Below are 27230 nucleotides of genomic sequence, written 5' to 3'. Positions count from 1 at the left end.
GGTTGTTTTTGCGGTCTGAGGTGGCGAAGGCAGTTTTGGTGCTGGTTTGATGTGGAATCCTCTGTTAATACAAGTTGAACACCGTGTACTAATGCTGGTCTCTGTCCCCTTTGCATCTTTAGTTCGGGCTGACCTTTGACCAGCCCCTAGTTTATGCTTCTATAGGCTTAGACTTCCTCTCGATGTATAGATTCATTAATGCATATCACTAACTCACCGTTAGGGACTTGAACTTTCCAAATGTACAATCTGTCTACAATTCTAGGGCTTTACATTGGAGATGCGGGTGCCCAAATGGACGGACAGAAAGACACCCTAACTTTTGTTCCTGAGTGCACTAAAAATAAGCAAGGGTGGTCTACACCACCAAATCAATCAAACATCAACTTTTTGTAGAAAGAAAAAACACTGCAATTCCTGCAAAGACAAAAAAAATGACAAGTTGACTTACATGAAAATGAAGGATCCATGATGGTGTCAGAAAATGTCCCTGTTACTCCAAAGACGTTACGATGGGTTTCGAGCAGGACCACGGCAACAGGCTCTGTCACGGTTCATGATCCAGACCCATCCTGTAATACTGCTAGAGGAGGGAAACAAAAACTCCGGGGAGCGATGCCCCGGGGGTTGAGTTAGTGATATGTATTAATGAATGTATACATAGAGAGGAATTCTAAGCCTATAGGAGCATAAACTAGGGGCTGGTCCAAGGTCAGCCCGAGCTAAAGCTGCAAAGGGGACGGAGACCAGCGTTTACAAGTTGAACACTGTGTACTAACAGAGGATTCCACATCAAACCAGCGCCAAAACTGCCTTCGCCACCTCAGACCGCCAAAACGACCACGTTCACCACCTCAGACCTTCAAAACCACCACCTCAAACGACCGCCAAAACAACTGTGTTCACCACCTCAAACACAACGCCTTCACCATCTCAAAAAACGACCGCAAACACAACCGCCTTGACCACCTCAAACGACAGCCAAAACGACCACATTCACAAACAACCCCATGACAACCACGTGCAATGCTTCAAAAAGTGCATTTAAATCAATTAAACATCAACTTTTTGGAGAAAAAAAACACTGCAATTTCTGCAAAGACAATAACAATGACAAAGTTGACTTACATGAAAATGAAGGATCCATGATGGTGTCAGAAAATGTCCCTGTTACTCCAAAGACGTTACGATGGGCTTCGAGCAGGACCACGGCAACAGGCTCTGTCACGGTTCATGATCCAGACCCATCCTGTAATATTTCAAAACCTGCAAGAAGAGGGACACAAACTCCGGGGAGCGATGCCCCGGGGGTTGAGTTAGTGATGTGATATGCATTAATGAATGTATACATAGAGAGGAAGTCTAAGCCTATAGGAGCATAAACTAGGGGCTGGTCCAAGGTCAGCCCGAGCTAAAGCTGCAAACTATTTTATCGTTAAAAAAGCACATAAAATCATTACTACTGAGTGCTATGGGAATAGAAGGCTCAATCGAGCTGTGGCTATCTGTCAGCCTGGCTACAGTGCTGAAAAGAAATCTTGCATTATTGTTATTCCCATCTATTAATGAAGAGTAGTAGGCTGCTCTCGCTTTACGCAGTGCTTTCTTATATTCATTGAGAGTAATATGCCAAATTAAACGAGATTCTTCAAGTTTAGTGGAACGCCATATCCTTTCAAGTTGTCTCGACTTTTGCTTTATTTTGCGGGTTTGGGCATTATGCCATGGAGCTAATCTTTGTTGTTTTATTTTCTTCTTTTTCAAAGGAGCAACAGAGTCTAATTTTATTCGCAGCGCATCTGTAGCACTATCAACAACATGATCAATTTGGGGTGGTGTACATTTTGTATAAGTTTCCTCCCCTACATGCAGACATGCCATCGAGTTAAGTATTGGTGGAATCTCTTCCTTAAATTTGGCTATAGCACTAACAGATAGTTTTCTCAAACAACCACATTCACCACCTCAAAACAACCGCGCTCGTAGAACGCTTTGAATTAGGGACATTTTATGGCACTGTTGGCCTGCCATAATTCAGCGCTCATACATCCTCATAGTTTCTACAGCAAAAAAGTGTCTAAACATCCGTTTTTTTCAAGGAAACCAGTGTCCAAACATCCGCACAGCAGCTTCCTCTTTAAACTGACGCAGCGCACACAGTCACTTTTACACGCGACACACTGCGCGAGGCTGCTGCTGTCCTTCACATTTCACAAACAATTGCAGAGCACCTGTTACCTCACCTGTGTGCATTTAAACATTATGGTGTGTAAATACAATAGAGACCTGCTCACCTGCTCGGTCTAAAAGAAATGGCACCTCAGTGTTCTCATTTAAATAGGGAGCACCTGATCAACGCGAACAAGTAACAGCTGACAAACAGATCATGTGACAAACAGGTAACAGCTGACAACATGTCTTTATTTATAATGTGATATCATTCAAACAGCAGATTTAAAACATATATATTTAAAGGGGACCTATCATGCAAAATGCACTTTTGTACGTCTTGTATACATGAACATGTGTCCCCGGTGTTCCAGGGAACTCACCAAGTGTCAGAAAATACAACCCTCTCTATTTTCCTCCATACCCAAATCTCTAAAAAAAAAAGGGGCTGCAACGGATCTGATAAAAACTGATCCAGATTTGAAAGTTCTCTGATGTCAATAAAGTGGCGCTACGGCTATTGTTCAATTCTCCACCTATCAGGGGAATGAGAGGTTGGGCCACGGCCGGCCATTGCTGCTCGAAAGCGCTGGAGACACTGTAGTACATATGCCAGGCCTGTAAGTGGCGCTGTAGTCTGAATCAAAAGCAGCGAAGAAGACTTCCCTTGCATGGTTGCCATGGTTGCCCTTCTGTCCGCTGTGGCTCTTTTTCTCCCTCCCCGAGGCAAGCGTTTCCTGCTTTAAAACAAATGAATAATGACTCTATATAATCATATGTAAGGGATAATGTGCAGCGACGCGGTCATTATGGGGAGAAGAACACCGACAGGCTGATCAGGAGCCCGACGCGAGGCGGAGGGATCTAGATCGGCATGAAGGTGTTATTATCCCGCTTATTACACGGCCACATTCTCAACAAAGTAACGACATGACTCCCAATATTAATTTAAATGCTTTTATGGATTTAGAAAATGATTTTATTGATTTAAAAAATAGTTGTATTGATTTAAATTGACATGCATCCGCTAAGAAAAATAGTCCGTTGTTACTTTGAACTAACGTAGCGGGGCAGGAAGTGCTTCGATAGCGTTCTTGAGGAGCTTTTTGATTACAGAATTGAAAACATCGTTGCTTGCTTTAAAAGTAGCACAATTCATTATGTCAAACCTTGAGAAGTATCTAGATATCCCTGCCCTAATGCCAAAGGAACTGACAACTGAATATGTGTCGCCGTTTGATGTCTATGTCTGGACCGCTGCGTAACAAGGAGGGTTTCTGCCCCATTACTTCTCTTCTTACTTCTATAAGAATAAGACACGGAGGACGGAGATCTCTTTTTGTCCCCCTCTTCTCCCCGCTGCAGCCTAGCAGCTGATCTCAAAGCATGCTCCCCTCTCCTGCAGGGGGGCGTGGTCAGCTGCAGGGGGCGTGGTCAGCTGCAGCTCACAGAATCAGCCCCCTGTAAAAACAGCGCTTGAAAGAGCAAATGGAACTAAATGAGGTGTGGCTAAAATGCAGGATATTTTTGGTATTTTGAAAAAAAATATATATTTATATAATTTATATAGGTATGGCCCTACAATATATTGTTCAAATATAGCATGATAGGTGTCCTTTAAACTACATTTAGGTCGGACAGTGTACCGGTTATACGGGGATACAAATGAATGTTGTCCAAATGAAATGAAATGCATTGATTGATTGATTGTTTCACCAACAGACTGAAGGGCTGCAGTAAACCAGCAGTAAAACATGATCAAATACGAGTCATTAAAACATTTATATCAAAAGTGAGGAAATTAAAGTTTGAAGGAATTAAACCGCTTTAATGTTGTTGTTGTTGTTATTATTATCTTTATTAATATCAAGCATTAGGGACCATGATAAACTCAGTCTTTTATCAGCTTTAATGGTTTGATTGAAAATATATTTTAATGTATATTTTAAAAAACAGCAAAGTGACACACACTCCAATATATACAGTATATGTACAGTATTTATACGTTTGTATAACTCCTCCTCCTCTGTCTCTGTCCGTGGTGCTGAAACCGTTAGAGAATCAGACTGACTGAGTGTGTGTGTGTGTGTGTGTGTGTGTGTGTGTGTGTGTGTGTGTAACATGTACAAATACATGATGATAAACACACACACATATATTTAGTAAATGTGTGTGTGTTTATTTGTAATCATATGTGGGCGGGGCTTGTGGCAGGTGGGGGGGGGGGGGGGTGCAGAGAGACAAAGACTGCAGCTGTGTGGGGGGGGATCTCTTTCTTCCTGTGGGGGAGGGGGGAGGATTAACCGGCTGATCTGCGACACGCGATACACATGCATACACACAAATGTATCTCTCTCTCTCACACGCGCACGCACGCACACACACTCTCACACTCTCTCTCTCTCTCGGCGGTGGAGCTCCATCAGCGGCGGAGAGTCGGAAGACAAAGAGAGAGAGAGAGAGAGAGAGAGAGAGAGAGAGAGAGAGAGAGAGAGAGAGAGAGAGAGAGAGGAGAGAGAGAGAGAGAGAGAGAGAGAGAGAGAGAGAGAGAGAGAGAGAGAGAGTGAGAGAGAGAGAGAGAGAGAGAGAGAGAGAGAGAGAGAGAGAGAGACACCTGACCGTGTGACGACAGACAGGAGGAGGGAGACAGAGAGACAGAGAGGCAGGCAGGCAGACAGAGAGGCAGGCAGACAGACAGAGAGAGAGACAGACAGACAGACAGAGAGACAGACAGACAGAGAGACAGACAGACAGAGAGACAGACAGGAGGGGCAAATGGAGAGACGGCCTCAGCGCGTCTGCATGATGGCGGACCACATGTTCCTGTGAGGGGGGGGGACGCGCTGTTCAGTGGGTGTGTTCCGACAGACCGACCGTGTGTGTGTCCGCCGTTTGGACCGTGTGTGGTCGATGTACCGGGGATAGTGATCAGTGTACCCGGGATAGTGATGGGGAACGCGGAGAGCATGGAGTCTCAGCTCGCGGTGATCCGGTCCAGAGCCGCTCCGGCCCGCCTCCCGATGCCCGAACCCGCCGAGCTGGAGGAGAGGTTCTCCATCGCGCTGGTAAATACACATATACATGAGATAGATATATATATATATATATATATATATATATATATATATATATATATATATATATATATATATATACATACATATATATATACATACATGAGATATATATATATATATATATATATATATATATATATATATATACACATACATGATATACACACTGCACACTATATATATATATACCATTATTTACATTATACACACACATCCATAATACACAAGCTACACAGAATAGACAACCACAATACCTTTTTAATACACGCGCGCGCACACACGAATAGCATGTTGTACTGTGACTTCATGGACACACTGATCAGGGATTATAGCCATCGTCTTTTTGCATATTTATTTTTTCGTTATTTTATTCTTTTTTTGGGGTTTTATGAATTTCACTTATTTGTATGTATTGTATTTAAGTATTATTCTGGTTTTCCTTCAGTAGTCAGGTTAGGATCCTCCATCTGTTGATAACAAACTGTTCAGACAGAATGTAGGCGAGTAAATACTGTACTAATATACAGTAGACAGTGTATATATATATATATATATATATATATATATAGGGTATCACTGTTATCACTACTATTACTGTTATCACTACTATTATTACTAACCCTCACAAATTGGGTTCAATCCGTGTTTTAATAACCCACCTCACAGCTGAGCTTTAAGCTCAAAACAGACATTGGTTACTGTAGTAACGGGTTGGGGGAGGGGGGGTTCAGTGTCTGATGTGACCACCACTGGCTTCACGCAGTGCAACACGTCTCCTTCACAGAGAGTAGATCAGGTCTGTGGTCTGTTGGATGTGGAGAGGCTGGATGTGGGGGTCCTGGTCTGGTGTGGGGGTCCTGGTCTGTAGTTCTGAGGCCGGTTGGATGCGCCAGATTCTCTGTGGAGACTGATGGTGGAAAAATGAACATTAAATGCACAGCTCTGACATTCAGTCAGAATTTGTGAACAATATTTGAGAGAAAACGGTCTTTTGTGTTCGTAGAAAAAGTCTTAGATCTTTGATTTCAGCTCATGGACAATGGGAGCAAAAACAAAAGTGTTGCGTTTCTATTTGTTCATATTATGATGTGTATCTGGTTCATATATATATATATACACACACAGTAGAGATATATGATGCGTATCTGGTATATATATATATATACACACACACACACAGTACAGATGTATGATATCTGCTTCCTCTCTCCAGAATTCCATGAACCTCCCTCCTGATAAAGTGCGTCTGCTCCGGTCCTACGACAGCGACAAGAAGTGGGAGCTGATCTGTGACCAGGTGAGAGGAGAACCCTTTAGAACCACTAACACTACACACACCTGCAGAGCTCACAGTGTGTGTATGTATGTATGTATGTATGTGTGTGTGTGTGTGTGTGTGTGTGTGTGTGTGTGTGTGTGTGTGTGCGCGTAGGAGAGGTTTCAGGTGAAGAACCCCCCCCACACCTACATCCAGAAACTGAGAGGCTTCCTGGACCCGGCCGTCACACGCAAGGTGAGCTGGGAAATGTAGTTTCTAGATGATGTCTTTACAACTAACTCTATCACAGGAAGTCTCTTCTCATCATCGCCACAATATAATATTCATATCTGTCTGTCTGTCTGCCTGCCTGTCTCTCTGCCTGCCTGTCTGTCTGTCTCTCTGCCTGTCTGTCTCTCTCTCTCTGCCTGTCTGTCTCTCTCTCTGTCTGTCTCTATGTCTGTCTCTCTGTCTGCCTGCCTGTCTGTCTGCCTGTCTGTCTGTCTGTCTGCCTGTCTGTCTCTATGTCTGCCTGCCTGTCTGTCTGTCTGTCTGTCTGCCTGTCTGTCTCTATGTCTGTCTGTCTCTCTGTCTGCCTGCCTGCCTGCCTGTCTCTCTGCCTGCCTGTCTGTCTGTCTCTCTGCCTGTCTGTCTCTCTCTCTGTCTGTCTCTATGTCTGTCTCTCTGTCTGTCTGTCTCTCTGCCTGTCTGTCTCTCTGTCTGTCTCTCTGTCTGTCTCTATGTCTCTCTGTCTGTCTCTATGTCTCTCTGTCTGTCTCTCTGGCTGTCTTTCTGCCTGTCTGCGTCTCTGTCTGCCTGTCTGTCTGCCTGTCTGTCTCTCTGTCTCTCTGCCTGTCTGTCTCTCTCTGCCTGTCTGTCTGTCTGTCTGTCTGTCTCTCTGTCTGTCTCTCTCTCTGTCTGTCTGTGTCTCTGTCTGCCTGTCTGTCTCTCTGCCTGCCTGTCTGCCTGTCTCTCTGTCTGTCTCTCTGTCTGTCTGTCTGCCTGTCTGTCTGTCTGTCTGTCTCTATGTCTGTCTCTCTGTCTGCCTGCCTGTCTGTCTGTCTCTCTGCCTGTCTGTCTCTCTGTCTGTCTCTCTGTCTGTCTCTATGTCTCTCTGTCTGTCTCTATGTCTCTGTCTGTCTCTCTGGCTGTCTTTCTGCCTGTCTGCGTCTCTGTCTGCCTGTCTGTCTGCCTGTCTGTCTCTCTGTCTCTCTGCCTGTCTGTCTCTCTGTCTCTCTGTGTCTCTGTCTGCCTGTCTGCCTGCCTGTCTCTCTGTCTGTCTGTCTGTCTGTCTGTCTGTCTGTCTGTCTGTCTGTCTGTCTGTCTGTCTGTCTGTCTGTCTGTCTGTCTGTCTGTGTCTCTGTCTGTGTCTCTGTCTGCAGAAGTTCAGACGGAGGGTTCAGGAGTCGACTCAGATGCTCAGAGAACTGGAGATTTCTCTTCGGACCAATCACATCGGGTATGTGACCTGTCTGTATCTCACCTGTCTGTATCTCACCTGTCTGTATTTCGCCTGTCTGTCTCTCGCCTGTCTGTCACCTGTCTGTCTGTCACCTGTCTGCCTGTCACCTGTCTATTTCTCACCTGTCTGTTTCTCGCCTGTCTGTCTCTCACCTGTCTGTCTCTCACCTGTCTGTCTCTCACCTGTCTGTCTGACACCTGTCTGTCTCTCACCTGTCTGTCTGTCTCTCACCTGTCTGTCACCTGTCTGTCTGTCACCTGTCTTTTTCTCACCTGTCTGTCTCTATCTGTCTGTCTACAGGTGGGTCAGGGAGTTCCTGAATGAGGAGAACCGGGGTCTGGATGTCCTCGTAGAATATCTGTCCTTCGCTCAGTACGCCGTCACGTGAGTCTGAACCCACACACACTGGAACCCCTTCCTGTTCCCAAGAGCAGAGGTTCTCAATTGTTTTTCAGCCAAGGACCCCTTACAAGATAGAGAATACACCAAGGACCCCCTCATTCTGATTTGTGATTTTGGGCTATATAAATAAAAATGTACTTGATTTGACTTGTATGTCCCTTGGAATAATCTGACGTAGCCTATTTTTTACACTTCTATAGTCTTAGTTATGTGAAAGAACAACACAAGAGAAAGTATTAGAAAGATATTAGATATGTATTAAAAATATTTGCACCATCTCAACACAGAATACCCATAAAACAATCAATCAATTAGCTGCAAGTAACACTGTACCTAAAGAAAATATCAAAGGGAAATCAAGAGAAAAGTGATCATTTGAAGTGCATTTCAGAACATACACACACACACACACATACATAAAGATAACACATCAAGTGTTTCACTCTTAGTTAAATGATTTATAAAAGTCAAATCACAAAATAAATGCAGGCTATAAACAATTGAACACATGCCTGCATTGCAACATATATCAAGTAAATTGCAAAACAACTGCAACTGCATTGCTACAATCCCAAACTACTACTTGTAATGGCAGCCAGCTCTGGACACTATTGGAGTGATGCAAGGCAGTCCATGAAGCTGATTGCTTCTCTCTGCAAGTGAAGACACGCAAGGTGTGGCCCTTAGTGTGGGTGGGACCTTGGACATGCTGTGTGATGTTAAAGCACTCCAATAGTGACAGAAACTCAGCGGCAAAGGTGCAGGTGCTGGAGTCCACGTGGATGTTAAAATCACCTAGCAGTAGTGTGGATGGGGACATGGAGCAGATTGAGGTGAGAAGCTCAGACAACTCAGACATGAATGAGGTGGAAGGTTTGGGGGGGCGGTACTTGCTGCTTTGAGGGGGCAGCCACTGAGAAGGCAATGCACTCAAGTGAGATTTTATTCGTCACAAGCAGCTGTTTGACAGGCAGGGATGCAACCTCATCAGGTATGGAAAAGGTGACAAGGATCTGAGCCCCTCGACCCCACGGAATATCGGCTTTAAAATGAGGAATAACAGGATGTTAGCAGTCAGAACAACTAAAGCAGCAGGTAATAATAACAGAAACGCTAAAGAGTCACATCTAATAGAAATATATAAAACCATTTATTTTAATTGTGTAGCAGTCAGTTTATCATTCTGGCAGCACTGTTGGGCATTTTGAAAATGTATTTTCATGCCTCTGTGCAAGGCTTAGTCTTTCTATCTTTATAGCCACTGGTGTAAAGTAACTAAGTTCATAAACTCAAGTACTACTTGGGTACAATTTTGAGATACTTGTACTTTATTTAAGTATTTCAATGTTTTGCTACTTTGTTCTTCTTCTCCTCTACAGTTCAGAGGTAAAAAGTGTACTATTCCTCCACCACATGTATTAATACCTTTAGTTACTTCACAGATCTGGATGAATGATGTGAAATCTAATCAAGTGTTAAATCAGACTTTAGTTCCACCTGGAGTAAATCCAACAGCTACCCTGCAGAATACAAAGTCATTCAAACTAGCTGCACCTTTACCAGCTTTGAGAACACTTTCATGATCAATCATTATAAAACACATCATATATATTATTCTGAAATGGACCAATCAAACAACGACTACTTTTACTGTCGCTACTTTCACTATATTTTGATGAGAACACTTTTACTTGAGGAACATTTTGAATGCAGTACTTTTACTGTAACAGAGTATTCCTACACTCTGGTACTTCTACTCAAGTACAAGACCTGAGTACTTCTACTTTTACTGTCGCTACTTTAACTATATTTTGATGATAATACTTTTGTACTTTTATTTGAGGAACATTTTGATTGCAGGATTGTTCCTACACTCAAGTACTTCTACTTTTACTCAAGTACAAGACCTGAGTACTTCTATTACTCTAGTACAAGATCTGAGTACTTCTACTTTTAATAAAGTACAAGATCTGAGTACTTCTACTTTTACTCTAGTACAATATCTGAGTACTTCTGCTTTTAATCAAGTACAATATCTGAGTACTTAGCCAGCTCAACGATAATATTGCGACAGAAAAACCTTTCAGTTCACATCACGCTCTGCCACTCCGACAGGGAGCTCTGCTCTGGACACCTGAACGGCCCGTTCTAACAGCTGTTCACCAGCGGTCAGTCTGTGCCACAGTGACTCCGGACCGCACAGTTAATATTAACGAACGCACCCGTAGTGTGGCTGCTGAAGCTAGACCATCATCGCGGAGCAGCAGATACATCCATGAGCAGAGCCGACAGGGAGGAAGACTCGAGCACACAGCTCGCGCTGCATATATAAAAAAAGAATGAATGATGACACATAACAGCTCGTGGCCGCAGATTACTCCGGGTCCCAGACCCCCCTCCATACCCCAAAAATATTTGTATTGCAGATCTACATGAATCACACTAACGACATATTTTGGATTCAAAATGGCGAATTTTGCCGAAAGGTGACAAGTTTGCATCCCTGGACAGGGATATCTGCTCTGTGGATGACTGCCAGCCCACCACCACGACCAATGGAGCGGGGCTGTTGGAGATAAGCATAACCTGGGGGTGGGGGGGGGAAGGCCAGGTTGAGTGTGAGGAAGTCCTGTTGGTTTTGCCATGTCTCAGTGAGGCAGAGAAAATCCAATTTCCTATCAATGATGATTTTATTAATAAGTGATGATGCTTTGTTGTTAAGGGAGCGGGTATTTAACAACATGAATGTGGGGGAGTTGTTATATGTTGCAATGGCTGGTAAAATAGTGATGCCATCAACACAGGCCAAGGGCTTCAGGTTAACACTGCACACGTGTAGTTTGTTGTGATGACGTAAGTGGGTGGTGACGGGGCGCCGGGACCACACAGTTGGGATAGTGTCAGCTGAGCCGGTGTAAACAAACCCACGTTTGGAACCTCTATGGACATACCTGGGTCTGCCAACTCGTAACAGCCCGAGGTATTCAATGACTGACAGACATAGAGGGGGTGTAGTGAAGTGGTTGATCCTAAAAAGTTGCGAGGCGGACTAACGAAGCATCACGATGGTATGATGCTAACGTTAGCACAGCGTTAGCTGTGGTCGCGGATCGGCCGGGAGAATGCGCTATCAGCCAAGAGTACAGATGAACCAGGACAGCAGGCAGCCTGTCCAGGAAGCGACTCGAGGACGGACAGCACTGAGGAGAGATGGTGGAAGTTGAAGAAGTTTGCCGCAGAGGAGCACCGGTGGTGGCCAGTAGGGCTGTCCCGAATACCATTTTTCGGGCTCCGGATATTCGGTAGTAATCAGCAGCGAATATTCGAATATTCGGTGCGGAGAGATTTTTATTTTTTTTTTTAAATGTCATAACACGCTCCGAGACACCTGACAACACGCTGTTAAGCAGAAGCGCAGAAAGAGCATAGGCCTCTATTACGATTTATATTTATTTATTGTCTCAGTACTCGCATACATTAAAACTAAATGTGTCCTCTGCATTTAACCCAGCCGCAGCGCAGCGCAGCGCAGCGCAGCGCAGCGCAGCGCAGCGCAGCGCAGCGCAGCGCAGCGCAGCGCAGCGCAGCGCAGCGCCCGGGGACCAAATCCGGTTCCAAATTCCGTCTATAACGTTTTACAACCTGAAGATACAAAACACATATTTCATATTATAACAACAATACTTTTAATAACATAGCCGTAACAGTAGGCCTAACAGGGTAACACTTGTTACCGATACAGTAAACAGTATTTAAATAAATGAAGAACGAAAAATAAATAAACGAACTGTATGCCAATAATTGCCTTAGCCCCAGATGTTCCCACATTGCTCCTATTATTTTCACTATTCGGATCAAATTGAAAAACTAATATAAAAAACAATTCGGTTGCTCTCAACTATTTTCCAAGCAAAGTAAGAGCACGATTGTATCATGTGTAACGTTACGGTTTAAACGGCGGATAAAGCAGCTTCATCGTGGCAACTTGCCAACAGCTAAGCTAAGCTAGGCTAATACTTACAGCATCCGGTGACTTTTCAGAGTTGTTGTGCCACCGGCCAGTTTCTCGTCGCATATTCTTACCGTCGTCCAATTTAAAATGGTCCCACACAGCCGGAGTCTTCGGCATTTTGTGTTCAGGTGTGTGAAACGAGGTGAAGCGAGGTGAAGCGTGCCGTTTGCGTTCGTGACTGTGAGTGCACGCGATGTCAGGAGCACAGCACAGGCTGAGATTGTATATATTTCCTCATTTTAACAGTGCAATTCAAAAGTATAAATATAGTATAAGAATATGGCAATTCGCCTTTATTGATGGCATACATTTAGCAACAAAAATTAAATAAATTGAAAAAAAAATTAAAAACGAATATCCGAATAATAAAATTGAAACCCAAATAGTTGGCCAACGAACGAATATTCGAATAGTCGAATATTCGGGTACAGCCCTAGTGGCCAGAGCAGGCTAGCCTGAGCAGGTAGAACAAGGCTAGCTTCTGATCGCCGTCAGACTGGCTGGGTGGAGGACCGTTGTTGTGTCTTTTGTGGCAGAACAAAATCAAACAGCAGCTAAGCAGGTGATACAGTGAAGCAGGATCGGGACTCAAAACGGGAAAATGAGACGGAGAATGAGGCTTGTCGTCAGATGGAGCCACTAACGTTAGCGATAGCGTTAGCCCTGAAGCAGGAGCAACATTAGCAGGTGTAGCAGGGTGGACAGGTCGGAAGCGGAGCATCCGTAAAAAGTTGCCATCGGGTGTTACAAAAGTGTCCAGAACAGCGTGTGCAAGCCACTGCACGTATGGAAACTGAGGTAGAAACGTTGGTCCAAAACTCGGCAGATACATTTTCGGACAGAGAAGCGGCGAACAGACAACGCCAGCGTCCTCTCTCTCCAAAAGTGTTGCGTCACAAAAATAAATAAATAAAAAAAATAAAAAATCTAATGAATCTGAAAACTTTTCACGGACCCCCTGGCAGAGTGCCGCGGACCCCACTTTGAGAACCACTGCCCTAGAGAACCGACTGAACCAAGACAAGCCGGTGTTTTAACGTACCTGTCTTTATAGAACCGACTGAACCAAGAGAACCCCGTGTTTTAACGTACCTGTCTTTATAGAACCGACTGAACCAAGAGAACCCCGTGTTTTAACGTACCAGACTTTATAGAACCGACTGAACCAAGAGAACCCCGTGTTTTAACGTACCTGTCTTTATAGAACCGACTGAACCAAGAGAACCCCGTGTTTTAACGTACCTGTCTTTATAGAACCGACTGAACCAAGAGAACCGGGTGTTTTAACGTACCTGTCTTTAGAGAACCGACTGAAGCAAGAGAACCCCGTGTTTTAACGTACCTGTCTTTATAGAACCGACTGAACCAAGAGAACCCCGTGTTTTAACGTACCTGTCTTTATAGAACCGACTGAACCAAGAGAACCGGGTGTTTTAACGTACCCGTCTTTATAGAACCGACTGAACCAAGAGAACCCCGTGTTTTAACGTACCTGTCTTTATAGAACCGACTGAACCAAGAGAACCCCGTGTTTTAACGAACCTGTCTTTATAGAACCGACTGAACCAAGAGAACCCCGTGTTTTAACGTACCTGTTTTTATAGAACCGACTGAACCAAGAGAACCCCGTGTTTTAACGTACCTGTCTTTAGAGAACCGACTGAACCAAGAGAACCCCGTGTTTTAACGTACCTGTCTTTATAGAACCGACTGAACCAAGAGAACCCCGTGTTTTAACGTACCTGTCTTTAGAGAACCGACTGAACCAAGAGAACCCCGTGTTTTAACGTACCTGTCTTTATAGAACCGACTGAACCAAGAGAACCAGGTGTTTTAACGTACCTGTCTTTATAGAACCGACTGAACCAAGAGAACCCGGTGTTTTAACATACCTGTCTTTATAGAACCGACTGAACCAAGAGAACCCCGTGTTTTAACGTACCTGTCTTTATAGAACCGACTTATCAAAGAGAACCCCTTGTTTTAACGTACCTGTCTTTATAGAACCGACCGAACCAAGAGAACCGGGTGTTTTAACGTACCAGACTTTATAGAACCGACTGAACCAAGAGAACCCCGTGTTTTAACGTACCTGTCTTTATAGAACCGACTGAACCAAGAGAACCCCGTGTTTTAACGTACCTGTCTTTATAGAACCGACTGAACCAAGAGAACCGGGTGTTTTAACGTACCTGTCTTTAGAGAACCGACTGAACCAAGAGAACCCCGTGTTTTTACGTACCTGTCTTTATAGAACCGACTGAACCAAGAGAACCCCGTGTTTTAACGTACCTGTCTTTATAGAACCGACTGAACCAAGAGAACCCCGTGTTTTAACGTACCTGTCTTTATAGAACCGACTGAACCAAGAGAACCGGGTGTTTTAACGTACCTGTCTTTAGAGAACCGACTGAACCAAGAGAACCCCGTGTTTTAACGTACCTGTCTTTATAGAACCGACTGAACCAAGAGAACCCCGTGTTTTAACGTACCTGTCTTTATAGAACCGACTGAACCAAGAGAACCGGGTGTTTTAACGTACCTGTCTTTATAGAACCGACTGAACCAAGAGAACCGGGTGTTTTAACGAACCTGTCTTTATAGAACCGACCGAACCAAGACAACCGGGTGTTTTAACGTCCCTGTCTTTAGAGAACCAAGTGTTCTAATGTTCTTGGCTTTATAAAACTGATTGAACAGACGGACCAAGTGTTTCAACCTGATCGTCTTCATGTGGTGAACGCAGTAGGTTTAGCTTGTATGAGGAGAACCCTCTGATTCTGGTTCTGTTGTTGGCAGGTTTGACTCTGAAGGAGAACCTGACTGTGGTTATGTTGTAGGTTTGATGGGGAGCAGGTGGAGGTTGGAGGCGAGGCGTCCTCCATCGACTCGCCCTGGAGCCGCTCCATCGAGGATCTCCACGGAGACGCTGGCCTCCCCTCGCCCTCCTCCTCCGGACCGAGAGCTGCCCGACACTCCATCAGGTGAGAGAACCGGAGACACTGAGAGACACTGAAGACACCTGAGAGACACTCCTGAGAGACACCTGAGAGACACTGGGAGACACTCCTAAGAGACACTCCTAAGAGACACCTGAGAGACACACCTGAGAAACACTGGGAGACACTGAGAGACACTCCTAAGAGACACTCCTTAGAGACACACCTGAGCAACACTGGGAGACACTGGAGACACCTGAGAGACACTCCTAAGAGACACTCCTTAGAGACACCTGAGAGACACACCTGAGAGACACCTGAGACACTTAGAGACACCTGAGACACTCAGAAACACACAGACACCAGAGACATCCAGGGACACTGGAAACAGTCTCTCAAAGGATAGGAAACAGATAATAAATACATTAACAACATGTGTTCTGCAGCTCTGCGATGGTGACTCGCTCCAACACACTGCCCAGTCGCCGGACTCTGAAGAACTCAAGACTCGTCTGCAAGAAAGACGACGTACACGTTTGTGTCATGTGTCTGAGAGCCGTCATGAACTACCAGGTACTAGCATACTACCAGGTACTAGCATGCTATTTAAGCAATAGCTCACGACAGGCCGTGGTATATGGTCATTATATCACAGTTAAGGGGCGTGGTTCAACAACACCCTTAACCATATATCACGGCCTGAAGTGAGCTTTTGATTTTATAACACGGTTACCAAGTGTGGCAATATGAAAGAAAAAGACACACTCTAATTTAAATAGTTTTTATTAACAAATAATGATGTTCAAAATAAAATAGTCCCTCCGTTGCCTTCTGCACAAAACATAGTGCGAGGTGGTTGCTATTAGGGCTGTGCAATTAATCGTATTTTAATCGCGATTACGATTATGGCTTGCGACGATTAGGAAAACAGCATAATTGACAAAATACGATTATTTTGCTGGGTGCGCTTTCGCCCCTCCCTAAAAGCCCACTCGGCCACGTGGGAGTGACATGTGTTGTGAGTGTTCAGCGCAAGCCAAGATGTCAGAACAAGAGCAGCAACTAGTTAAAAAGAAGGGTCGCGGGGAGATTCCCAGTCGATCGCGAGATGTGTCTAAAAATAGAACAACAATATTCTGTTTTATCGTTAATGTCCTGTAACATAATGTTCCCGTGCCAGAATAATGCACTTGAACGCATCAAAGCTTTGTGATTGGCCGGCCTCACCCCATGTGTCCGGGCGTGGCTGGTGAGCAGTGAGTGCACTAGTTCGCTGACGTTGTCCGTGTCAACAGCATGGATGGTCAACAGGAGTGACAGTCCGCACACACACACAAGACCGCAATTATGGCAGAAGCAAAAAAGCCCAAAATATATAATTTTCACTCCAAGTGGGAGGATCATTATTTTTGTATCTATTCCAATTCAAAGTCCATCTGTCTCATCTGCAATGCGAGCGTGGCTTTATCGAAGAAGGGTAATTTAGGAGCGGCATTTCAAAACAGTGCACAAACGCTGCGAGACGGAATTCCCTCCTAATTCGGCCCTACGCTCCCAAAAGGGGAGGGGCCTGAAAGGACAGCTAAATGCACAGCAGTCCATTTTCATCAGGCCCAACAACAAGAGCAAGGCTGCTACCAGAGCATCTTATCGTGTCAGTCACGTTCTTGCGAAACACATGAAGTCTTTCAAAGACGGCGAAGTTGTGAAAGAAGCATTCCTGGAGGCTGCGACGCGCTTTTGTGGGACAGTAAAAATAACAGCAGCATTTCAACAGGTTTTTGATATAATAAAAACTCAATTTAAATACCGTTATTAATCTGCTGTAAGTTTTAGTTTGTTTGAATTTATTCATGATAATTATTGTACAAAATGGTATAAGAATGCAAACATTAAGATCTGTTCTGTTTAAATTGATTATAGTCTATCAGTTCAGAAACTAGTGTTGCTTGCATCCTATTTTAAAGGCATTTCTTTTTATACTCTAATAAAATGCAACAAAAAAGGGTTTGATTCTATTAATGTTGTCTTTTTTATTGCACTGTTGCTGCAGCAGATTACTGTGTAGCTTCAGATCTGAGTTGTCTTATTAGTAAGCCTAATTTATACTTTTGTAGCAACACTATTTTTATATAATGGCAAAGAAAGGGTTCTTCAGAGTCTTTTCTTTTTTTCCTGTGTCATATGTGGCAGCACTGCCACAAGTTCCTCTTCAGAGAGGGTCTTCAGTACAGGTGGCAATATCGTCACCTGCCTGCGCTCATCTCTGAAACCAGACCATGTAAACAGCCTGGTATTTCTTGCAAAAAATCTTTAAGAGATGACATGAGCAGCCCTACCAGCATTTGCCATGGTGGCCAAAACATTTTTATTTGGTCTTAAATTGTAGTTCAACATTTATTTCCTGTTACTTCTGGACCATGACGGTTGGCCAGCCTTCAACGTTTAACTGAGTGGAATATGTTGAATATGTTTTACCAAAATGTTGGCTATATGTTAAGGAGTTTTCAGTAGGTTGTGACAGTGCACTGCAACATATTTGATTTCATTTATTTGGGTCTAATTTATTTTTATTTATCATATTAATATATGTTTAGTATGGTTTTGGAAGTGCGCTCCAACACATTTATTGATCTTGTTTATTGGTAAAATATTATTTGTTTTAAAGTTCAATAAATGGTCAATGAATAATCGTCAAAATAATCGTAATATCAATTATTGACCAAATAATCGTGATTATGATTTTTGCCATAATCGCACAGCCCTAGTTGCTATGCAACAACACTAACAGCTAGTGAACATATTAGACAGAGAGCGTTGATCCATTATCTGGCTCTTTATTCACATTCATGTGTTTGTTGCTGTTTATTGTGCAGCCACTGAAAAACTGTCCAGCATCAGTAGCATGGCTGACACCCTAACCCTGGAAGGTCACCAGTTCAAGTCCCGGCAAGACCAAGTGCTACCGAGGTGTCCCTGAGCAAGGCACCGTTCCCTACACTGCTCCCCGGGCGCTGTTCAAAATGTCAGCCCACTGCTCCTAACACTAGGATGGGTCAAATGCAGAGAAACAATTTCCCCACGGGGATTAATAAAGTATATCAAATCAAATCATGTCGTCGTTTAGGTGCTCTCTGGAGATAGGCACTGCTCAATCCACTCCTCCATAGTGAGACACCCCAGAGATCGAAGGCTAGTAAGGGATAATGTGCAGCGAGGCGGTCATTATGGGTAAAAGAACACCCGACAGGCAGATCAGAAATAGTTTGTTGTTACTCTTTGAACTACGTCGCAACGCCAAACGTTTTTGCGGATGTTTTTGATTACAGATTTGAAAACATCGTTGCTTGCTTTAAAAGTAGCACAGTTCATTATGTCAAACCTTGGGAAGTATCTAGATATCCCTGCCCTGATGCCAAAGGAACTGCACACTGAATATGTGTCGCTATTTGATGTCTATGTCTGGACCGCTGCGTAAAAAGGAGGGTTTCTGCCCAGTTACTTCTCCGCTGTTTTCTTGTCCCAGTTTGAAAAGCGAACTACATGCAGTTTGCTTTTCAGCCCAACTTTATACAGTTAAATCGACCGGACTTCTTTCTGCAGATGTGAGCATCCTTAACAACAGTCAATAAGTCCTTGCTGCACATTATCCCCTACATGTTTCCATCTTAAGCTTTGTTAGTTAGTTAGTTTGGTAACGGACATAATGTAACAGCTGTAACGGTTGTAGCTTTTCTCAGACGCGGAGGAATACTGACTTGTTGTGAAAAGTATCTACAATTCTACCCGTGATATACGCTTATTATATCACGGCTAAGAACCAATCAGATTGCTTGATTTGACTTGTCCGTTTTATAATGATATTTATATATATATATGTATATATATCAGGGTTTCCGCTAGGATTTTTTCTCGCCGGTCAAATGTCCGGGCAGAATTTATTTTACCGGATACATTTGAAACTTACCAGTCATATTTCAATAATAATAATAAGAGTTGTGTAGCAGAGTTTCCGTTAGCAGGTAATTACCGGACTATGAGCAGATATGCTGATGTTTAAAACTCAGTTCACAGGGCTCATTTTTATATTGCTTCAGTCTATAATCGTAACAGATCGAAAAAATTCAGATTCATTTTTCAATAAATGATTCCACAAACAACATAATTGTTACATTCAAACAAACTACTTGTAGTAGATGAAGTACATTATTCAAAAGTTTACATTCACTTTGAATAATCACACGGGAGAAACGGATGCTCTCTTTTCCCAACTCTCTCCCTCCCTCCCTCCCTCTCTCTCCTGACAGCCCGTCAGTTTCTCATGCAGCTCGCTAAACAGTGGGCGGGGCTTCAGGTGATTATGCAGAGCTGCGTGTCTCTGTCAGACTCAGCAGCTGATCTGATCTCTCTCTCGCGTCCGGTTACACTTCACTCGCGTTTATGTCCATATCGATCAGATCCAGCTCTCCTGATCGGCCTTTATAGAGAGCACCGATCAAACTATTAACAGTGAATATCGGCCGATAATGACCGGCTGATCTATCGGAGCATCCCTAATTATTACCAGACATTTTGACCGGCAGGTTTTGAATTTACCGGTTTTTAATACATTTTACCAGCTAAAAACCGGTAATTACCGGCTAACGGAAACCCTGATATATATATATATATATACTGTAATTCTTCCTGTGTCCCCAGTACGGATTCAACATGGTGATGTCTCACCCTCACGCCGTCAACGAAATCGCCCTCAGCCTCAACAACAGAAACCCCAGGTACACACACACACACACACACACACACACACACACACACACACACACACACACCAGGGATCCACTGCATAACTACTTTACTGTGTTCTGCTTATGTCTTTAGTGAATATATAAACGTTTTAACTGTCTGTCTCTCACCTGTCTCTCACCTGTCTCTCGTCGTCAGGACAAAGGCTCTGGTGTTGGAGTTGCTGGCTGCAGTTTGTTTGGTCAGAGGAGGACATGAGATCATCCTGTTGGCCTTCGACAACTTCAAAACTGTAAAGAAACCACACACACATAATAAATGTCTCGTGGGCTGGTTGGTTGGTTGGATGGATGGATGGATGTTTGGTCTGTTGGTCGGTTGGTCGGATGGTCGGATGGGATGGATGGATGGATGGATGGATGGATGGATGGATGGATGGATGGATGGATGGATGGATGGATGGATGGATGGATGGATGGATGGATGGATGGATGGATGGATGGATGGATGGATGGATGGATGGATGGATGGATGGATGATGGATGGATGGATGGATGGATGGATGGATGTGATGTTCGGTCGGTCGGATGGATGGATGGATGTTTGGTCTGTTGGTCTGTTGGTTGATGATTTATAAATCTATGTGTTGCAGGTGTGTTCAGAGTCAATGCGTTTTGAAAAGTTGATGGAACATTTTAAGAACGAAGACGACAACATCGACTTTCTGGTATGGAGAATTTAAACAGTTTGAACTTTGTTCAGGTAACTCCCACCCTTCATGTTGACCTGCAGGTCTCCTGGTGGTAAAAACATCATACTGTAATAACTGGTAGCTGAGGACAGTGTGTTAGATGATAATACTTTGAACATGACATGAACCGTGACGACCTCCTAACCTATCAAGCTCTCCTCTCCTCTTTCTCTGCTTCGATCTCTCAGGCAAAAAGCACTTTCTTTCAAGATAAGATCCAATCTTCCTATTCCAATCCTAAAAAACTATTTTCCATCTTCTCCACCCTCTTGGACCCTCCAAAAGCTCCTCCCCCCCTCCTCACTTCTGTCAAGCGACTTTGTTACCCACTTTGAAAAAAAGGTTAATGATATTCGCTCTTCTTTTTCTGACTCACCTTTACTCACCGCTGGGTCACCAGACCTTCCTTCCACCAACACACTAACCTCCTTTTCCCCTCTCTCTCCAAGTGAGGTTCTTACCCTCATTACCTCTGCCCGCCCTACCACCTGTCCTCTGGACCCTATCCCTTCAAACCTCCTTCAGACTATCGCTCCTGATATTCTACCGTTTCTCACCCATTTCATCAACACTTCTCTAACTTCTGGTCACTTTCCAAACAGTCTCAAGGAGGCAAGAGTAAACCCTCTCCTAAAGAAACCCACTCTCAACCCGTCTGATGTTATAAACTACAGGCCTGTCTCTCTCCTCCCGTTCCTGTCTAAATCACTTGAACGCGCTGTCTTTAAACAACTCTCCTGTTATCTCAATCAGAACAACCTTCTGGATCCGCACCAGTCTGGTTTCAAGGCAGGTCACTCCACAGAAACTGCTCTCATTGCTGTCACGGAGGAACTGCACACTGCCAAAACTGCATCCCTCTCCTCTGTCATCATCCTGTTGGACCTGTCTGCTGCATTCGACACGGTGAATCATCAGATCCTCCTTCGCACTCTCCAAAAACTTGGAGTTTCAGGCTCTGCACTTTCCCTCCTCACCTCATACCTGAAAGACCGTACCTACAGGGTGACTTGGAGAGGGTCTGAGTCCGACCCTTGTCAATTAACTACGGGGGTCCCTCAGGGCTCTGTTCTTGGTCCCCTCCTCTTCTCCTTGTACACAAACTCGCTCGGATCAGTCATTAGCCCGCATGGTTTTTCTTACCACTGCTACGCTGACGACACCCAATTAATTCTGTCCTTTCCCCGCTCAGAGACCCAGGTCGTCGCACGCATCTCTGCTTGTCTAGCTGACATCTCTCAGTGGATGTCTGCTCACCACCTCAAGCTCAACCTTGACAAGACTGAGCTGCTCTTCCTCCCGGGAAAAGATTGTCCAACTCTTGACCTGACAATCAACATCGGCACCTCAGTTGTTTCCCCGACTCAGACTGCAAGGAATCTGGGTGTGACCCTAGATAACAACCTGTCCTTCACTGCAAACATCGCTGCTACAACCCGCTGCTGCAGATACACGCTTTACAACATCAGGAAGATACGTCCCCAGCTGACTCAGAAAGCGACTCAGGTTCTGGTCCAGGCTCTCGTCATCTCACGCCTAGACTACTGCAACTCCCTCCTGGCTGGTCTACCTGCATGTGCCATCCGACCTCTGCAGCTCACCCAGAATGCAGCGGCTCGTCTGGTTTTCAACCTTCCTAAATTCTCCCACACCACTCCGCTCCTCCGCTCCCTTCACTGGCTTCCGGTAACTGCTAGAATCCACTTCAAGACACTGGTACTTGCTTACCGTGCTGCGAATGGATCTGGCCCTTCCTACATCCAGGACATGGTTAAACCGTACACCCCAGCGCGTGCACTACGCTCTGCATCAGCCAAACGACTCGTTGCGCCCTCGCTGCGAGGGGGACCCAAGTTCCCATCGGCGAAAACACGTGGGTTTGCAATCCTGGCTCCAAGATGGTGGAATGAGCTCCCCATTGACATCAGGACGGCAGATAGCTTGCACATCTTCCGGCGCAAACTGAAAACTCATCTCTTTCGACTCCACTTCGAGCGTTAGAACTATTAACGAAGCACTTTTATACTAATAAAGGACTGGATTACCTAAAGCCAGTTGAGTAGCACTTGAAATGTTTGGCTCTATGAAACCTGATATACTTATATGATTCTGTTTTCTTCAAGGTTGTGTCTTCCTGGTCGAATGTACTTATTGTAAGTCGCTTTGGACAAAAGCGTCAGCTAAATGCAATGTAATGTAATGTAATGTAACATTGGTTGCTAAGTAACAGTGTGTTGTTGTTGTTACCGGTCTCTCAGGTGGCCTGCATGCAGTTCATCAACATCGTGGTTCACTCGGTGGAGGATATGAACTTCAGAGTCCACCTGCAGTATGACTTCACCAAACTTAACCTGGACGAGCACCTGGAGGTAAACACATAACCCTCTGTCAGCCAATCACAGGCCTGTAAGACGTCCCATGACCCTATGTCAGCCAATCACACGCCTGTCTCTCTGCCCTAACCCAACCTGTCTCCCTGCACTAACCCCACCTGTCTCCCTCAGAGGCTGAAGCACACAGAGAGCGACCGGCTGCAGGTTCAGATTCAGGCGTACCTGGACAACGTGTTTGACGTTGGGACGCTGCTGGAAGACGCAGAGACCAAGACTGCTGCTCTGGAGAGGGTGGAGGAACTGGAGGAGAACCTGGGCACGGTGAGACAGATACCTGTCTATTCCCGTCTGTCTCTATGTGTCTCTTACCTGTCTTTCTGACCTGTCTGTCTCAATGTCCGTCTCTAAGATGTCTGCCCGGGTGCTGGACGTGGAGAACGAGGCGATGCTGAAGATCGTGGAACTGGAGAAGCAGCTGATGCAGACCAACAAGGAGCTGGACCAGATCCGGGTCAGAACCTTTAGAAAGATGTATCATGTTTAATAATCATTTCTATAAACTGTGGAGCTTTATAGAGAGATAACATGTGTATGACTGGTATGTCATACACATGTTATCCACACTCGAGCCAGTGTGGTTAACATGCTGTCTGTTAACCGTTAACATGCTGTCTGATAACCGTTAACTGTCTGTTAACCGTTAACATGCTGTCTGTTAACCGTTAACTGTCTGTTAACCGTTAACATGCTGTCTGTTAACCGTTAACTGTCTGTTAACCGTTAACATGCTGTCTGTTAACCGTTAACTGTCTGTTAACCGTTAACATACTGTCTGTTAACCGTTAACTGTCTGTTAACTGTTAACATACTATCTGTTAACCGTTAACATACTGTCTGTTAACCGTTAACATGCTGTCTGTTAACCCGTTAACATGCTGTCTGTTAACCGTTAACATACTGTCTGTTAACCGTTAACATGCTGTCTGTTAACCGTTAACTGTCTGTTAACCGTTAACATACTGTCTGTTAACCGTTAACATGCTGTCTGTTAACCGTTAACATACTGTCTGTTAACCGTTAACATGCTGTCTGTTAACCGTTAACATGCTGTCTGTTAACCGTTAACTGTCTGTGAACAGGACGTGTACGCCAGCAGTAACTCTCAGGTGCACACGCTGCGGCGGATCGTGCGGGAAAAGGACCAGACGATCCGGAGACAGAGTCGTTTGGAGCGCCAGGCTCAGGAGGCTCAGCAGGCCGGAGGACCAGGAGCTCCACAGCCCCCGAGAGGAGAGGGAGACGGGGGGGTGGGGGACTCTGCCTCCCCCTCACCTCCACCCTGTCCTAACCTGTCCCCAAGGTGAGAGGCTACCTGGAGGTCAATGGTTCTCTGAATCTATTTGTGGTTGTTCTCCTGAAATAAGGTCTGTGGTTAACACGAGCTGAAGAGTTGTTTTGTTCTACTGGTGGATTTAGAAATGGAGGTTGATAACAAGAGTCTAAATGAGCCGCCTTTAGCTGAGCGGTCCTGTGAGCTACTTTATTTGAATGTGATTTATGCAGTTTATCGCTCATAACCAACCAATGATTGATCTCCACAGTCCAGAGACCGTAGCGTATCACAGCATGGCTCCAGGGATGGGCGGAGCTACGGGGATGCTTGCCCCGCCCCCTCCCCCACCTCCTCCACCAATGCCAGGCACAGGTCGGTTTCACCTCCACCAATCAGAGCGCTGGATTGGTCTTCAATCATAAAGAGAAAGTAATCTTGTTTCCTGTTTAACTTTTCAGTTTCCAATGGGTCGTTTCCTGCTCCTCCTCCCCCCCCCTCCACCACCTCCTCCCCCCCCTCCCTGTCGGACTAGTGAACTTTCGTCCTGCCCCCCCCCCACCTCCCCCTTGCGCTCCCCCTCTCCCGGGCTCCGGACCCACTGTCATCTTTAACTCCGGACTCGCAGGTAAAAACACACATTTAGATATGTATGTATTGTGGGACAGATGTGTATATCATTTATATAAAAACATGTTTTCTATAACAGCTGGGGGGTTTAGAAATGTTTGTGTTTTATTTTTGTTGTTTTTCTCTCTTCTGCTGACAGAGGGTCCTCTCAAGTTATTCTGTATGTCTTCTACAATCTTTAAACATCTCTCACTTTTAACCTCTTTTATCTTATGGTTAACCTGAATACCTGCCTCTGCTCACCTGTCTCTCTGCTCACCTGTCCCTCTGCTCACCTGTCTCTCTGCTCACCTGTCCTTCTGCTCACCTGTTTCTCTGCTCACCTGTCCCTCTGCTCACCTGTTCTTCTGCTCACCTGTCACTCTGCTCACCTGTCTCTCTGCTCACCGTCCTTCTACTCACCTGTCCCCCTGCTCACCTGTCCCCCTGCTCACCTGTCCCTCTGCTCACCTGTCTCTCTGCTCACCTGTCCTTCTGCTCACCTGTTTCTCTGCTCACCTGTCCCTCTGCTCACCTGTTCTTCTGCTCACCTGTCACTCTGCTCACCTGTCCCCCTGCTCACCTGTCCCCCTGCTCACCTGTCCCCCTGCTCACCTGTCCCTCTGCTCACCTGTCTTTCTGCTCACCTGTCCCTCTGCTCACCTGTCTTTCTGCTCACCTGTCTCTCTGCTCACCGCTCACCTGTCTCTCTGCTCACCTGTCTCTCTGCTCACCTGTCTCACTGCTCACCTGTCCCTCTGCTCACCTGTCCCTCTGCTCACCTGTCCCTCTGCTCACCTGTCCTTCTGCTCACCTGTCCTTCTGCTCACCTGTCACTCTGCTCACCTGTCACTCTGCTCACCTCTCTCTCTGCTCACCTGTCCCTCTGCTCACCTGTCCCTCTGCTCACCTGTCCCTCTGCTCACCTCTCTCTCTGCTCACCTGTCTCTCTGCTCACCTCTCTCTCTGCTCACCTCTCTCTCTGCTCACCTGTCTCTCTGCTCACCTGTCTCTCTGCTCACCTCTCTCTCTGCTCACCTGTCTCTCTGCTCACCTGTCTCTCTGCTCACCTGTCTCTCTGTTCACCTGTCTCTCTGTTCACCTGTCTCTCTGCTCACCTGTCTCTCTGTTCACCTGTCTCTCTGCTCACCTGTCTCTCTGCTCACCTGTCTCTCTGCTCACCTGTCTCTCTGCTCACCTGTCTCTCTGCTCACCTGTCTGTCTGCTCACCTGTCTCTCTGCTCACCTGTCACTCTGCGTGCAGCGGTGAAGATAAAGAAGCCGATCCAGACCAAGTTCCGGATGCCGGTGTTGAACTGGGTGGCTCTGAAGCCGAGCCAGATCAACGGGACCGTCTTCAACGACATCGACGACGAGACCATCCTTGGGGTAACAGACTGACATTATAATACCTGTCTGTCTCTCTGTATGTCTCTCTGTACCTGACTGTCTCTCTGTACCTGTCCCTCTCTCAGGACATTAACGTGGAGGAGTTTGAGGAGCTGTTTAAGACGAAGGCTCAGGGTCCGGCGGTGGACTTGACTCTTTCCAGACAGAAACTTCCTCAGAAAGCTCCGTCCAAAGTTTCTCTGCTGGATGCCAACCGGTCTAAAAACTTGGCCATCACTCTGAGGAAGGCGGGTCAGGGGTCAGAGGTTATCTGTCGCGCCATCCACACGTAAGACAACAACAGCACGAAGTGAAATCTCTAGATTGCCGGATGAATGTTGGTTGGATGTCAGCTGGTTGTTTGCTGGATATTTGCTGAATGTTTGCTGGATGTTTGCTGGATATTTGCTGGATGTTGGCTGGATGTTGGCTGGATGTTGGCTGGATGTTGGCTGAATGTTGGCTGAATGTTGGCTGAATGTTGGCTGGATGTTGGCTGGATGTTGGCTGGATGTTTGCTGGATGTTTGCTGGATGTTTGCTGGATGTTTGCTGGATGTTGGCTGGATGTTGGCTGGATGTTGGCTGGATGTGGGATGTTGGCTGGATGTTGGCTGGATGTTGGCTGGATGTTGGCTGGATGTTGGCTGGATGTTTGCTGGATGTTTGCTGGATGTTTGCTGGATGTTTGCTGAATGTTGGCTGGATGTTGGCTGGATGTTGGCTGGATGTTTGCTGGATGTTTGCTGGATGTTTG

General features: G+C 45.4%; 1 protein-coding gene and 1 long non-coding RNA gene across 3 annotated transcripts in view; one reads left to right on the top strand and one right to left on the bottom strand.

The window, feature by feature from the left end:
* Positions 1-4826: 4826 nt before the first annotated feature.
* LOC117557414 (formin-like protein 2) overlaps positions 4827-27230 on the top strand; it is a 33019-nt gene continuing 10615 nt past the window's right edge. The window contains 20 exon segments of the mRNA XM_034233248.1: positions 4827-5234; positions 6460-6543; positions 6679-6759; positions 7887-7963; positions 8267-8350; positions 15221-15364; positions 15766-15892; positions 20018-20094; positions 20261-20354; positions 20715-20789; positions 23072-23182; positions 23318-23467; positions 23556-23657; positions 24286-24506; positions 24748-24851; positions 24938-24966; positions 24968-25020; positions 25022-25104; positions 26350-26474; positions 26561-26763. Coding sequence (XP_034089139.1) covers positions 5118-5234; positions 6460-6543; positions 6679-6759; positions 7887-7963; positions 8267-8350; positions 15221-15364; positions 15766-15892; positions 20018-20094; positions 20261-20354; positions 20715-20789; positions 23072-23182; positions 23318-23467; positions 23556-23657; positions 24286-24506; positions 24748-24851; positions 24938-24966; positions 24968-25020; positions 25022-25104; positions 26350-26474; positions 26561-26763 — 2141 coding nt within the window. The 5' untranslated portion in view covers positions 4827-5117.
* LOC117557416 lies at positions 5411-26959 on the bottom strand. 2 transcript variants are annotated; one of them, XR_004570707.1, is made up of 4 exons: positions 26332-26959; positions 23516-23665; positions 20233-20352; positions 5411-6153 (listed from the first exon to the last, which is right to left on the bottom strand). It is a non-coding gene; the product is annotated as an uncharacterized LOC117557416 (long non-coding RNA). The 2 variants fall into 2 exon arrangements; XR_004570708.1 differs by having other exon boundaries at positions 20244-20352.

This window comes from Gymnodraco acuticeps, unplaced genomic scaffold, assembly GCF_902827175.1.
Source record: "Gymnodraco acuticeps unplaced genomic scaffold, fGymAcu1.1, whole genome shotgun sequence".
Classification (NCBI taxonomy): domain Eukaryota; kingdom Metazoa; phylum Chordata; class Actinopteri; order Perciformes; family Bathydraconidae; genus Gymnodraco; species Gymnodraco acuticeps.
Note: the sequence above shows the minus strand (reverse complement) of the source record. Positions and strands in the feature narration are given on the sequence as shown.